The sequence below is a fragment of the Narcine bancroftii genome, chromosome 2, assembly GCF_036971445.1.
Source record: "Narcine bancroftii isolate sNarBan1 chromosome 2, sNarBan1.hap1, whole genome shotgun sequence".
Lineage (NCBI taxonomy): Eukaryota > Metazoa > Chordata > Chondrichthyes > Torpediniformes > Narcinidae > Narcine > Narcine bancroftii.
In genome coordinates, this window is record NC_091470.1 from 69,342,407 (window position 1) to 69,355,454 (window position 13,048).

General features: G+C 40.3%; 1 protein-coding gene across 6 annotated transcripts in view; it reads left to right on the forward strand.

The window, feature by feature from the left end:
* The window catches only part of fermt2 (FERM domain containing kindlin 2), a 160,165-nt gene that overhangs the window by 132,668 nt on the left and 14,449 nt on the right, over nucleotides 1-13,048 (forward strand). For all 6 annotated transcript variants that reach the window (XM_069917002.1, XM_069917003.1, XM_069917006.1 and 3 more), the window contains 3 exons: nucleotides 642-766; nucleotides 2,823-2,929; nucleotides 5,423-5,644. In XM_069917002.1, the coding sequence (XP_069773103.1) occupies nucleotides 642-766; nucleotides 2,823-2,929; nucleotides 5,423-5,644 (454 nt within the window). The remainder of the gene's footprint in view (nucleotides 1-641; nucleotides 767-2,822; nucleotides 2,930-5,422; nucleotides 5,645-13,048) is intronic.

Sequence of the window (13,048 nt, forward strand, 5' to 3'; positions counted from 1 at the left end):
AACCCTGTTAAAATTGCACTCGTGAGTTGGCCATCAGAAATGAGCAGTAATTCAGAACAAGCCTATTTCCCCCAGTGTTGACAGCGAGTTGAAAAATCCATTGCTTCACCCCAATACTCTTAGTTTCAACTAAGAGTTTCAACAGTTAAATCCAGTCTTGATCACTGTGCGCAATGTAATTATCTGATAATTTGCTAATAAGTTGATGGAATTGTTTCTTTTTCCAGAGGGCCACTCTTTCAATGCTAATTAGCATTTTTGATCTATGCACTCTGTAAATTAAGGCTTATTCAGAAAATCCTTTAGCAAAACTTTTGAAACATGATGGCGAGACTCTTGGCAGTTTCATTTCTTTGATGGTCTTCTCCACGATCACTAAAATTGTGCATTTAAATGCAAGAGGGTCCTGCTGGTGGTTTTGAATTTCCTTGTTTTACGATGGTATTATTTTTCCAGTCTGTATTCTGTCATTTTCATGTTGATTTTAAAATACTTCACAAAAGTATGACTTCATTGACTGTAAACGATGCATCTAGTCGGCAGATTGGGTGGAAGTTCCAACATCTTTGCAAGAATTGTTAAACTTGTGTTGACCTGTGAATTGTTTATCTTCTGATTTTTTTTTAATCTTTGCCCTGCAGACCAAAGAAATTAACATTGAAAGGTTACAAGCCATACTGGTGCACATTTAAAGACACTTCAATTTCCTGCTACAAAAGTAAAGATGAATCGCATGGACCCCCAGCTCATCAGATGAATTTGCGAGGTGAGGGCTGCTTTTTAACGCATCAAAATAAATCATTTTCCTTTATTGACTGGCAAAGGTTCAAGACTTTGATAAAAGGAAGCAATGCCACTTCACAAAATAAGGCAGGACAAGGAGTGATATGGGCATTGAGCAATACAGATTCCTATTAGTCAGAGCAAGTAAATGTTTCTGACAATGAAATGAACAATCTCTGATCCTTTCCACTGCATTATTGGTTCCCTACAGAACCTTCTACCAATATTCACCTGACAAAAACGACCAAGAGGAGTCGTGCTTTCTTTCTCCCATCCTATTTTAGAAAAAACAAGATTGTCTAGTTGTGTGTGACGAGACCATTCCCATTCTTTTCCCATTCTTCAATTCCACTGCTTTCTGCGGCTCGTGATTAAAATATTGAACCATGTTCCTTGATGCAAGAACAAAATATGCTGGAAATGCATAGTAGTCAGATGGCACCAGTAGAAAGAGAAACATCACATTTCAATTCTGACACTTTGACTGTCTGATGAAGTGGCTTGGACTTGAAATGTTATCTTTGCGACTCTTAACTGATGTTGCTGGACTCGAGTGACTCTTTTCTAGTTTTATTTCCACCATTTTCTGTCTTTATTACAAATTTCCTGCATCTTGAGGTTTTTTTCTTGGTTTTTATATTCTTTAATATCCCAGTCCAACAAAAACCTATTGATCTCGATCTTACAATTTTCAGATGACTTTTGCATCTGGTGCATTTCTATGGGAGAGGACGCTGAGTCCTATTTTTCCCATACTGTCTTTGCTACTTTGTTAAGGAGTGGGATTTCTCTCCGTCTTTTGTGCATCTCTGGTTGCTTCCATTGTACATTCTCCCCGTATTTGCATGGATTTTCTTCTGGGGCTCAGGTTTCCTCCCACTCTTCAAAACATACTAGAGTGTAGGAATGTAAATTGGGCAGCACGGACTCATGGGCCGAAATGGCCTATTACCATGCTGTATGTCTAAATTTTCTTAGTGAAAATTTTCTTATATTAACTCTGTAATCAATCATAAATACAAAATCATCTTGGTTTATTGGCCTAATCTTAAATTTCAGCAAGTCAACATCTCTTCTCTAGCCTGCCTATCGATTTCCACAGGCCATGCAACTGAAAATTCTCATTCTGATCTCATGCCAGTAATCTTGTACAACAGCATGCTTCCTTCTTCCACTGCCCTTCATTTCCTCACTGGGTTATTCCTTAAACACATTAAAGACGTTTATATATTGCATCAACCTGGAACTCTGCAAGCAAGTCTTCTGCTTTTCCACCCCTTTTTTAAAAAAATATTTTATTTAAATCAACATATATAATATAATAAATCACAATATTACAATGTTAACAAATATATGTTGAAAATTATATAAAAAGAAGGAAGAAAAAAGAACTAAACTACCCTTCTTGAACAATAATTTGGGCTCTGCCCAGCATCACCTTTAGCCTATCTCACTTAAATTAACAGTTCTGTGAACTAATATTACTAATATTTTGGGGTGTATCCCTGAACATTGCACCAGCATGTGTACCTTGGTGCTAGCCTTCATTTGCTTCACCAGGAGCTGACCAATAGTCATCTAAACCATTTGAGCAGTAATTTTCACACACTATTTGAACCCAATTTGCTTCTGTGAATGAGATTAAACTGGCCAATAATCATTTCAGTATCTGCCATTGGAATTTTTTGAACTGATTTTATTTACTATTTGGAAAACCAATAAAGGGCGGCATGGTTGGCAAACAATGCTTTTACAGCACCAGCGATCGAGGCCAGACCAGGGTTCAAGACCCGCGCTATCTGTAAGGAGTTTGTACGTTCTCCCCGTATTTGCATGGGTTTTCTTCTGCGGCTCAGGTTTCCTCCCACTCTTCAAAACATACTAGAGTGTAGGAATGTAAATTGGGCAGCACGGACTCATGGGCCGAAGTGGCCTATTACCATGCTGTATGTCTAAATTTTTTAAAAAGTTTTTAAAAACTTGTTTTAAAAATCAGCAAAGCATTGTTGTGGTGAATAAGCTGTGATTGTGTGAAATAGGTTGTGAGGTGACGCCGGATGTGAACATATCTAGCCAAAAATTCAATATCAAGTTGTTGATACCAGTGGCAGAGGGGATGAATGAAATCTGGCTTCGTTGTGATAATGTAAGTATTAACCATGACATTATTGGCTTTCTAATATCCAAAGTAAACTTGCTGTTGAAATGGGTTATTTACAAGAAGTGAAAATTAGTACCAGTTCATAAAGGAATGTGCATCTTGTTCTGGCTGTATACTGTAAAATTGATTTTAATATAATCTAGATTTGAATTTGTATCTTATATTCCGATGTGATTATTTCGTAAAATATTAAACAAATAGTTTTTTTTTAAACTGTTGCAATTTGTATCCTGGAGCAGCACGCAAAATGCTGGAAGAACTCAGCAGAGCAGGTAATATCCATGGAAGGCAATACAGATATGCGCCACTTAACATTCGTTTGGGCAATGCCCGACTGCAGTGGTCCCATTATTATTCAGTAACCACAGGCAAGTCTGCAGCAATTTAGAAAAAGCAATGGCTACCTATAGGAAATTGCATACTGTATACTCAAAATGATCAGACTGCCCCTTACCAATCCCAACTAATCCCACTGCCCTGCTCTCCCCCCAAGTCCTGTATCACTGATCTCACTGCCCTGCTCTCTCCCCTCAGCTCCATGTCAGTCCCCACACTGATCCCACTCTCTCCTCACAGCTCTGTCGGTCCCCACACTGATCCCACTGCCCCACTCTCTCCTCACAGCCCTATGTCAGTCCCCACACTGATCCCACTGCCCCGCTCTCACAACCCCATGTTAGTCCCCACACTAATCCCACTGCCTCGCTCTATCCCCACAGCCCTGTGTTGGTCCTTACTTACAAATATAAAGTTTACAGGTACACTACAGTATCCCATTTAGCTTTATAATAATATATAATATGGTGTTCACACGATGTCCATAATGCCCAAATTCACAGAATGTATCGTGGAGTTAAGCGGCGCATAATTGATAGTCAATGTTTTGAGACAAAAATAGTGAGAAACAGGTAAATACATTTTCCTCCGATCACCTTCCAGCTTCCCCCCCCCCTCCATTTCATCCCTCTTTCCACCTAAGCTCGCCTTCCCCTCTTCCCACCCCCCCCCCCCCACCCCCACACTGCTCCACCATTGTATTTTAGAATCTTTTTTGTTTCTTGCTATCCCAGATTAGGGGCTTTGGCCCAAAACGTTGACAATCAATTGCCTTCCATGGATGCTGCCTGACCTGCTGAGTTCCCTCAGCATTTTGTGTGTATTTCTACTGTTACGGCATCTGCAGTTGCTCTCGTTTACAGTTTGCTTCTGATTTTGGCAGAACACTTAAATACACTGATATGAATGTCATTATTTTAAAGACTCATTTGAACTTTAGCAATAGTATATAATGCAAAGGATGATTGTAAACCATGCAAGTGCTTCTTGGTGAATGTTTTCCTTTTCCTCACATAAGTATTTCTTTGTCTCTGGTGTGCCCTTAAATTACTTTTTAAGATAAAATTCAATGCATTATTGTCATTAGTTAAACATTGATAATGGATAATGTGCAAGGATAATTTTTTTTTTAAAAAAAAGGCATCTCCATCAACAATTTCAACATCCTAAAATTCTAAAGGATTAATGAAGAGAATTAATTATAAACGTGCAAAATTATCCAACCTGCTGTAGTTCAAGTCCTTTATGAAAATTGGAGACTTGTGCTTTCTGTCTTGTGATTGAAAATAATCAAAATTGTTGCTAAATCCCTACCTGTCTCTTCTGTTCCTTGTGGCCCAAGTGCTGGAATGAGCTTTGCTCCTCTAATCTTTCAACATGGCTGCAAGATAATTGCCTCGGAACTTTTCAGCAAGTTAACTCATTGGTCATTTGTGAGGGTCATGTAAATTGTTGTATACAAGGCCAAAAGTTATTTGGTATGGTTGTTAAAGATAAAATTGGTGAAGGGTTTGGTCATATGGCCCCATGCTAATCAACCATTCAATCAAATGTTGGCTAAGTGGACATTTGGCCCCCTTTCCGCCACCTTGCCTGGTCTCCATTATCCTTCACTCCCCTGTATTTGAGCAATCTGTCTATCTCCATGTCTTGGTGTTTGAAGAGAGGACATGGAGTCTTTGTAAATATCCTGCACTTTCAGTTTTCATTATATTTCAAACCTGACTGAGTGCACTTTCACAAACCAGGATATAATTGCATAATATGGGTTGACACATGTTGGAAGTTGACACAATGAACACTACATGCCCTTTGGCTCTCGATGTTGTGCTGACCTATATATTCCTATCAAAAATAAACTAAACCTTCCTTACCTCATAACCCTCTATTTTTCTTTCATCCGTGTGCCTATCGAGGAATTTCTTAAATTGCCAGCCCTCGTAGTGCAATCCAGGTACACATACCTGTGATGGATGTCTCCCCTAAACCTTCCTCCCTTCACTTTGTATAGATGTCCTCTGGTGTTTACTACTCCTGCCCTGGAAAAAGGTGCTGATGATGTATGAAGTGACCAGTTTAAATTAACTTTGTAAGTGCTAAGAATAATTTCCTTTTGAAGCTAATTTATATTCATCTTGACAGGAGAAGCAGTATGCACAATGGATGGCAGCCTGCAGGCTGGCATCAAAAGGCAAGACCATGGCAGACAGCTCCTACAGTCTTGAAGTGCAGAATATTTTATCGTTTTTGAAGATGCAACATTTAAATCCTGACCCACAAGTTATTCCAGACCAGAACTCAACAGACATCAATCCGGAGTGTCTTGTGTCCCCTCGCTATTTAAAGAAGTATAAAAACAAGCAGGTACATCTTTTCAAGAAATCTTTTCTGCTGGTTATGAACTGACAATTCCATGTTTATCTTAGTTATGAGATGTTTTGTATATGAAATGAAAAGAATAATCTGAGGAATGCAAGTTGCAGGTTAAAGAATAAAGAAGCCCTTTTGAAGTGTACTCATGATTAACTGTTTCAAAACAATGTACCAAACTTCTGAAAAAATTTAAAATTCAGACAAATGGGGATAATATTGGTAATTTTCCTCCTGAGATCGTATGCATTGCAAAAATTTTTCATTGCAGTTGAAATCTTGCAGTGATGCATATGGATTTTGTAACCTGCAGTGCAGTGATGCAAGCTGGTGTTCTTTTAAAATAGTTATCTTCATAATTCATTTTTAAAACATTTTAGATCGTAGGGAGCAATCGATCTCCAGAGCTTTGCTTCATTGTCAATCAAGAATGTTATCAAACTTTTTTTTTTCTTTTGAGGGCTTGGTGAAAACCAATTTCCCTTCCCCTCCCCCCCCCCCCCCCCCACCCCACCACATTCCCCAGTGTTTGCTTCCATGTACTCTGAAGTTATCGTTAGTCGCAGAACAAAATTTGCAAATTCTTCAAATTCAACAGAATCTTGGACCTGGAAGCATCTATTATTGGAGTTGTATTTCAAGTCAAGTCCTGGAGTCATGTAAAATAAACAGCAAAATCATTGTTGCTGGATGTTGACAAATTCTTGAACTTTTCTTTCAGGAATTTTTTTTTAATCTAAGCCTTGACAGAAATCTACTGAATAATAAAGAAAAGCTTGGGGAGTAAGATATTTTCATGACCTCTGAATATCTCGAAGCACATCAATAAAATATTTTTTGAAATAATATTTTGTAAGATATTAGAGCCAGCTTAACATAGTGAGGCCAAACAATCAGGAAATCGGTTTGTTTTGGTGATTCCAGTTTGGACCCTGGAGAATGATTTCTGCTTTTCATAATGTTGCTGTAGGATTTTCTTCATCTGTCTGAACAAGTGATCAAAGCTTCAGTTTAACATATAAACTAAAATAAATCATCTTTGTGCAACATTGCCTGAAGTGTGAATGTCATTATGAGCTTTGATCTCAAGTCACAATCTGGGATTATAATTTATAAGCTTTTGACACTTAGGAGAGTGTTAGTATTGGACAATATTTGATAGATTACTATAATTTCTCTGTACCAGTCTTTATGTATGGATAGCGGGAGGTTGAGCAGCAAGATATTGTGGTCCATGTGTGATAGTCAGCCCGCACTGTAACAGAACAAACAGCAAAACCATAGCGTACAACCAACTTTATTATAATAAGCCAGCGGGACCAAGGGCACAAAGAAGAGTACCCTGTTTTCACACATATAATGCGCACATTATATGCTTTTAACAAACCAGATAACCCACCATGCGTTATCTCTGTAAGTGCACTATACCAGAATATAACATGTTGAAATTAAAATTTATTTTTAATCGCTTGAATGGAATTATCGAAAAAAAAATTGCTGAAGCCACAAACCATATAACATCTGAAATAACAAGTAAATTGCTGGGCAACCTGATGGAAGTTAAAAACAATATAACATATGAAGTACCAAGTAAAAATGCTAGGCAACTTTGCTATCCATGGAAAACCCGCCTTGAAATCCTGGATGCCTCTTTCACATGCCAATATCCCTGCTTTCATCTGAATGGTGATTAGATACAGTCTGATTTTGTTCTCTTCAACTAAGAACCCACTCCTTAAAGTCAGACTCTAACTGGGGTCATTTACCTTTGGGGCCACGGCATGTGTGTTTTCATGGATTCATCTTCTCAAGCTCATCTTTCGCTTACCTTGATCCATCAACCTCGAACTGTCTTGCTGCCACCCTGTTGCCAATTTCTTCTGCCTTCTTAACTACTTTCAGTTTGAAGTTAGCAACGTTAAATTTGCGTTTGATTCCTTTTCCTTACATTGTCTAAACTACTCTCAATCTCAAAGGTACAAAATCCGAGGGCCTTTTATACAAATTTTTATATTATGGCTGATTAGGCTAGATGGAATGCAGGTAGGCTTATAATATTATCTGCGCATGTATTGCTTTGTTTTTTTGTGACATTTATAGGACATTATGAAGGTGCTAGACAGGACCGACTAATACTACATGTGCAAAATATATTTGTGTACACGCTATATGAGAACTTTTTTTTCATAATTTCAGATTTTCTGTGCATTATATGTAAGTGTGCACTATATGAGTGAAAATACAGTATACAGTGTCACTCATTCCCTGCACTGAGCCTTAGTCAAATTGTATTGCATTTTGGTACTCCTTGTATGGGTGTTTTTTTAAGGTGCTTTTTTCATAAGTTTCTTGGTTGTTTGAGGTGTATTGTTCCTGTTTCTCATTAGCATCTGTCTTTATGGCTTTTCTTGGGAATGTAAATTAATTGCCAGAAACAGTTAATCTCATCAAACAGTAAGCTTTGTCCTTACATGGTGATGTCTCCCTTTTGTTTTTAAGAGATAACAGGATCCTTTGTGTTTATGCTTGGTTTCAGTCTATTGTCTAATGCTAATTCTTTATCTGGAAGGTTAATCATATCTTTATCACACACAAAGCAAGAAAAAGCTTCCCTTAGTTGATATTTCCTGTGATATTCTGCATCCTTTAAGTTCCCTCCTTTTGTCATTCCACAATAATGAGTTACATGCCATTTTGCTGTATGCATCTTATCAGGTTACATGTGTACCTTGAGTATTACAATAATCATCGGCAAGATGCTTCCATAATGCAATGTCGATCCCCAGAAGTCTCCTAACATGTTAAAAGGCCACCAGTCAGAACCTCCCTTGCTTCCAAAACCATGTAGTTTCACCCCTACATCCTTGATTTCCTTTAATTCCTCAGTGATGTGTTTGAAGAGATCTGTAATATTAGAGGATTCATCAGGGATGTAGGTGAAGCACTTTTTCCCGATGAGGGCATACGTCCCACCTTTCTCAGATGAGATCAGGTCTGGAGCCATCCAGTTCTGTCAAACTGTCAAAGCGTCGTAGAGCAATCAATTTCCGTAGTTATAGCCGCTGCTTGACTCAGTGTATTAGGGAAAGGGCAGTGCTGTTTGCAACTGCTCAAGGGAAGCCACTAAATTGATGATCTCTCACAAATTTCTAGCTCTCCCACAGTGGGGAAGGCAATCATCCAAAATCTATCACTCTCTGAAATAGCCCATCACTGTCTATCCAAATGGGGATGGTCTCGTATTGGGAGTAAGATCCTCAAATGGGGATCTATGTAAGCCAAATAGCAACAGCTAGTGCATTGCTTATGGCTAAGTTGGTCATCACTCTGGTTGACAGTTTCCCTGAGGAGACTGAGTTTGTCCAAAAATGTCAGCACAGGCTAATGCAAATAACTCCACTTTTTGGACAGAGGTGGGTACTTGGAGATACCTTAGAGGTACCTTTAGTGATGGTGTACCCCCACCTCTTCTAGCCAAACTCATCCACATAGGTGGATCCGTCTACAAACCAAGTTTTGGCTCCTGGCAGAAGGGTGTCCTGTAGATATGTCCTTCCTTCTATAAGCAGTTTGTTCCTGTTCAGACGATCACGGTCTGGACTGTCTTATTCTCTTGGGGGATGGTTCAGAAAAGGTGACAGGTTGTGGTACAATGGTGGAAAGTCAGGTAAGGGTTGGATAGACGTGAAATCTCATAACAGTTCAACCTGGCCTGGGTGGTCACGTGTTGGTTTGGATGTCAGCAGGGTAGCGATAGAGTGCTGAGTGTAAACCTGAACTAACTGGTGAAAAGTGGTATTGGCCACAGCCAATTCAATAGCATCTGTACATGGAGGGAGTCCCTGGGCTACCGGCTCCAGTTTCACTAAAAAGTGCAGGAGGGAGGGCATCATTGGCTCTCTTCCAGGGAACATGGGACCTGTATCAGTGGGACAGTTGCACTTGAACTGGAGAGGGACTAATATACTTGCAGGAAGGTTTGCTAGTTGTGCTCTGGGAGGTTTCAACTAATGATCATGGGAATGGGAGTTAGTGTGCCAGACCAGATAGAGGGGCAGTTGTGAGAAAAGGTTGTTAAGCCTGCAGACAAGAACAGAAATGGAAAGGTTTATCCTGGTGGGAATAATGTTCTGAGTTGTATTTATTTCAATGCCTGGAAAGATGGGTAAGTTTAGAGCATGGATCAACATGTAGAATTATCACATTGTGACCATTAATGAAACTTGGATGCAGGAGGGCCAGGACTGGCAGTTCCAAGTACTGTTGTTTTAGATGTGATTGGAGTGGGGTGGGCGGGGGGGGGGGGGGGCGGAGGGGTGGCCTTGCTTGTCAGGAAAAATGTTACTGAATTACTCAGACAAGATGGCTTGAGGAATGAGAGAGATGGCCACATTAATGGGATTATATTATAGACCACCCAACAGTCAGCAGAAATTGGAGGAGCAAAATAGCAAAAACAAAAATATAGTTGTGAAATGAGGTGAATTTAACTTTCTGCATATTGACTGGGACTTCCATATTGTAAAAGGGCTGGATGGGTTAGAATTTGCCAAATGTGATCAGGAAAGTTTTTTTAATCAATGCATTGAGGTCCCAACTAGACAAAGTGTAATACTGGATCTCCTGTTAGGGAATGAGACAAGGCTGGTAAAACAAAACTGTGTTTAAGGGAACGCTTCGAATCCAGTGATCACAATTCAATGAGGATTTAAGATAATTTTGGAGAAATCTAGTCCTCAAGTTGAGATGATAAATTGGAGAAAAGCCAATTCTGATTGTATCAAAAAGGATCTGGCAAGTATGGATTGGGACAGGTTGTTTTGTACCAAAGGTGTGCTTGGTAAGTGGAAGGTCTTCAATGTGAAAATTTGAGAATGCAGATTTTGTATGTTCCTGTCAGAATTAAAAGCAAGGCCAACAGGTACAAGAGATATTTTTCAAGAGATATTAAGGCCCAGGTTGAACTGAAGAAGGAGGTATATTGTGGGTATAGGAACCAAGGAACAAATAAGGTACTTGAGGTATAAAAAATGTGAGGAAGCTCTTGAGAAGGAAATCAGGCGGCAAGGTTGCTTTGGCAGACAATGCGAGGGAACATCACAAAGGCTCCTACAGATGTATTAAAGGTCTGTTTCTGTGCTGTAGTGCCTTAAATTTTAATTTTTTAAATTTAAATTTAGACATACAGCACGGTAACAGGCCATTTCAGCCCACGAGTCCATGCTGCCCAATTTCCACCCCATTAACCTACACTCCCCGTTTGAACGGTGGGTGAAAACTGGAGCCTCCAGAGAAAACCCATGCAGACGTGGGGCGAATGTACAAACTCCTTACAGACAGTGCAGGATTCGAACCCTGGTCTGGTCCCGATCGCTGGCGCTGTAAAGGCATTGTGTTAACTGCTACACCAACCGTGCTACCCTCTGGGTACATTTGTGGCTAATACAGAAAGATAATTCCACAGGTAGTGATTTGTGGATTTAATCTACAGAAATGTGTTTTATAACCTTCAGAAAGTTAGAAAACATCAGGAATTTATCAATTTAATTAATCCATTTTGAAATCTAAGTTTGACACTGGTTATTCCTCAGGTTCTTGCAGCTTCATAAGTTTTTGAAAAATCTCAGTGATACTTTAATAATTGTAGAAAAAGGACCTATTTTTGAAGTAAAGTTATTACTTTGTGATTATATTCACCTTGTATATTTTAGACACTAAGCATAAATGTAATTTACTCTCAACAGAAGCATAAGCGATAATCTGAAAAATGTATTATGCTAATTTAGTCATAAATACTGAATTAACCTAACCATCAAATCAGAACTCTTGTGTTGTTTCATCTGCTAATTTGAACATTGCAGAACAAATCAAAACTCCACTATCGCCAAATATATTGGGAAAATTATCCTTCCAAATAAAGTGGTTTTTAAAAAATCTTGATTAAATTCAACCGTTTTCTACATTTAATGATTCCACCTCCTGTTTAACTTTAAATTAATTATTGAAACTGTTCATTAGCTTGTCAGAGTCTTCTTTCTTTTCTTCTTTGGCTTGGCTTCGCGGACGAAGATTTATGGAGGGGGTAAAAAGTCCACGTCAGCTGCAGGCTCGTTTGTGGCTGACCAGTCCGATGCGGGACAGGCAGACACGATTGCAGCGGTTGCAAGGGAAAATTGGTTGGTTGGGGTTGGGTGTTGGGTTTTTCCTCCTTTGCCTTTTGTCAGTGAGGTAGGCTCTGCGGTCTTCTTCAAAGGAGGCTGCTGCCCGCCAAACTGTGAGGCGCCAAGATGCACGGTTTGAGGCGTTATCAGCCCACTGGCGGTGGTCAATGTGGCAGGCACCAAGAGATTTCTTTAGGCAGTCCTTGTACCTTTTCTTTGGTGCACCTCTGTCACGGTGGCCAGTGGAGAGCTCGCCATATAATACGATCTTGGGAAGGCGATGGTCCTCCATTCTGGAGACGTGACCCATCCAGCGCAGCTGGATCTTCAGCAGCGTGGACTCGATGCTGTCGACCTCTGCCATCTCGAGTACCTCGACGTTAGGGGTGTGAGCGCTCCAATGGATGTTGAGGATGGAGCGGAGACAACGCTGGTGGAAGCGTTCTAGGAGCCGTAGGTGGTGCCGGTAGAGGACCCATGATTCGGAGCCGAACAGGAGTGTGGGTATGACAACGGCTCTGTATACGCTTATCTTTGTGAGGTTTTTCAGTTGGTTGTTTTTCCAGACTCTTTTGTGTAGTCTTCCAAAGGCGCTATTTGCCTTGGCGAGTCTGTTGTCTATCTCATTGTCGATCCTTGCATCTGATGAAATGGTGCAGCCGAGATAGGTAAACTGGTTGACCGTTTTGAGTTTTGTGTGCCCGATGGAGATGTGGGGGGGCTGGTAGTCATGGTGGGGAGCTGGCTGATGGAGGACCTCAGTTTTCTTCAGGCTGACTTCCAGGCCAAACATTTTGGCAGTTTCCGCAAAGCAGGACGTCAAGCGCTGAAGAGCTGGCTCTGAATGGGCAACTAAAGCGGCATCATCTGCAAAGAGTAGTTCACGGACAAGTTTCTCTTGTGTCTTGGTGTGAGCTTGCAGGCGCCTCAGATTGAAGAGACTGCCATCCGTGCGGTACCGGATGTAAACAGCGTCTTCATTGTTGGGGTCTTTCATGGCTTGGTTCAGCATCATGCTGAAGAAGATTGAAAAGAGGGTTGGTGCGAGAACACAGCCTTGCTTCACGCCATTGTTAATGGAGAAGGGTTCAGAGAGCTCATTGCTGTATCTGACCCGACCTTGTTGGTTTTCGTGCAGTTGGATAATCATGTTGAGGAACTTTGGGGGACATCCGATGCGCTCTAGTATTTGCCAAAGCCCTTTCCTGCTCACGGTGTCGAAGGCTTTGGTGAGGTC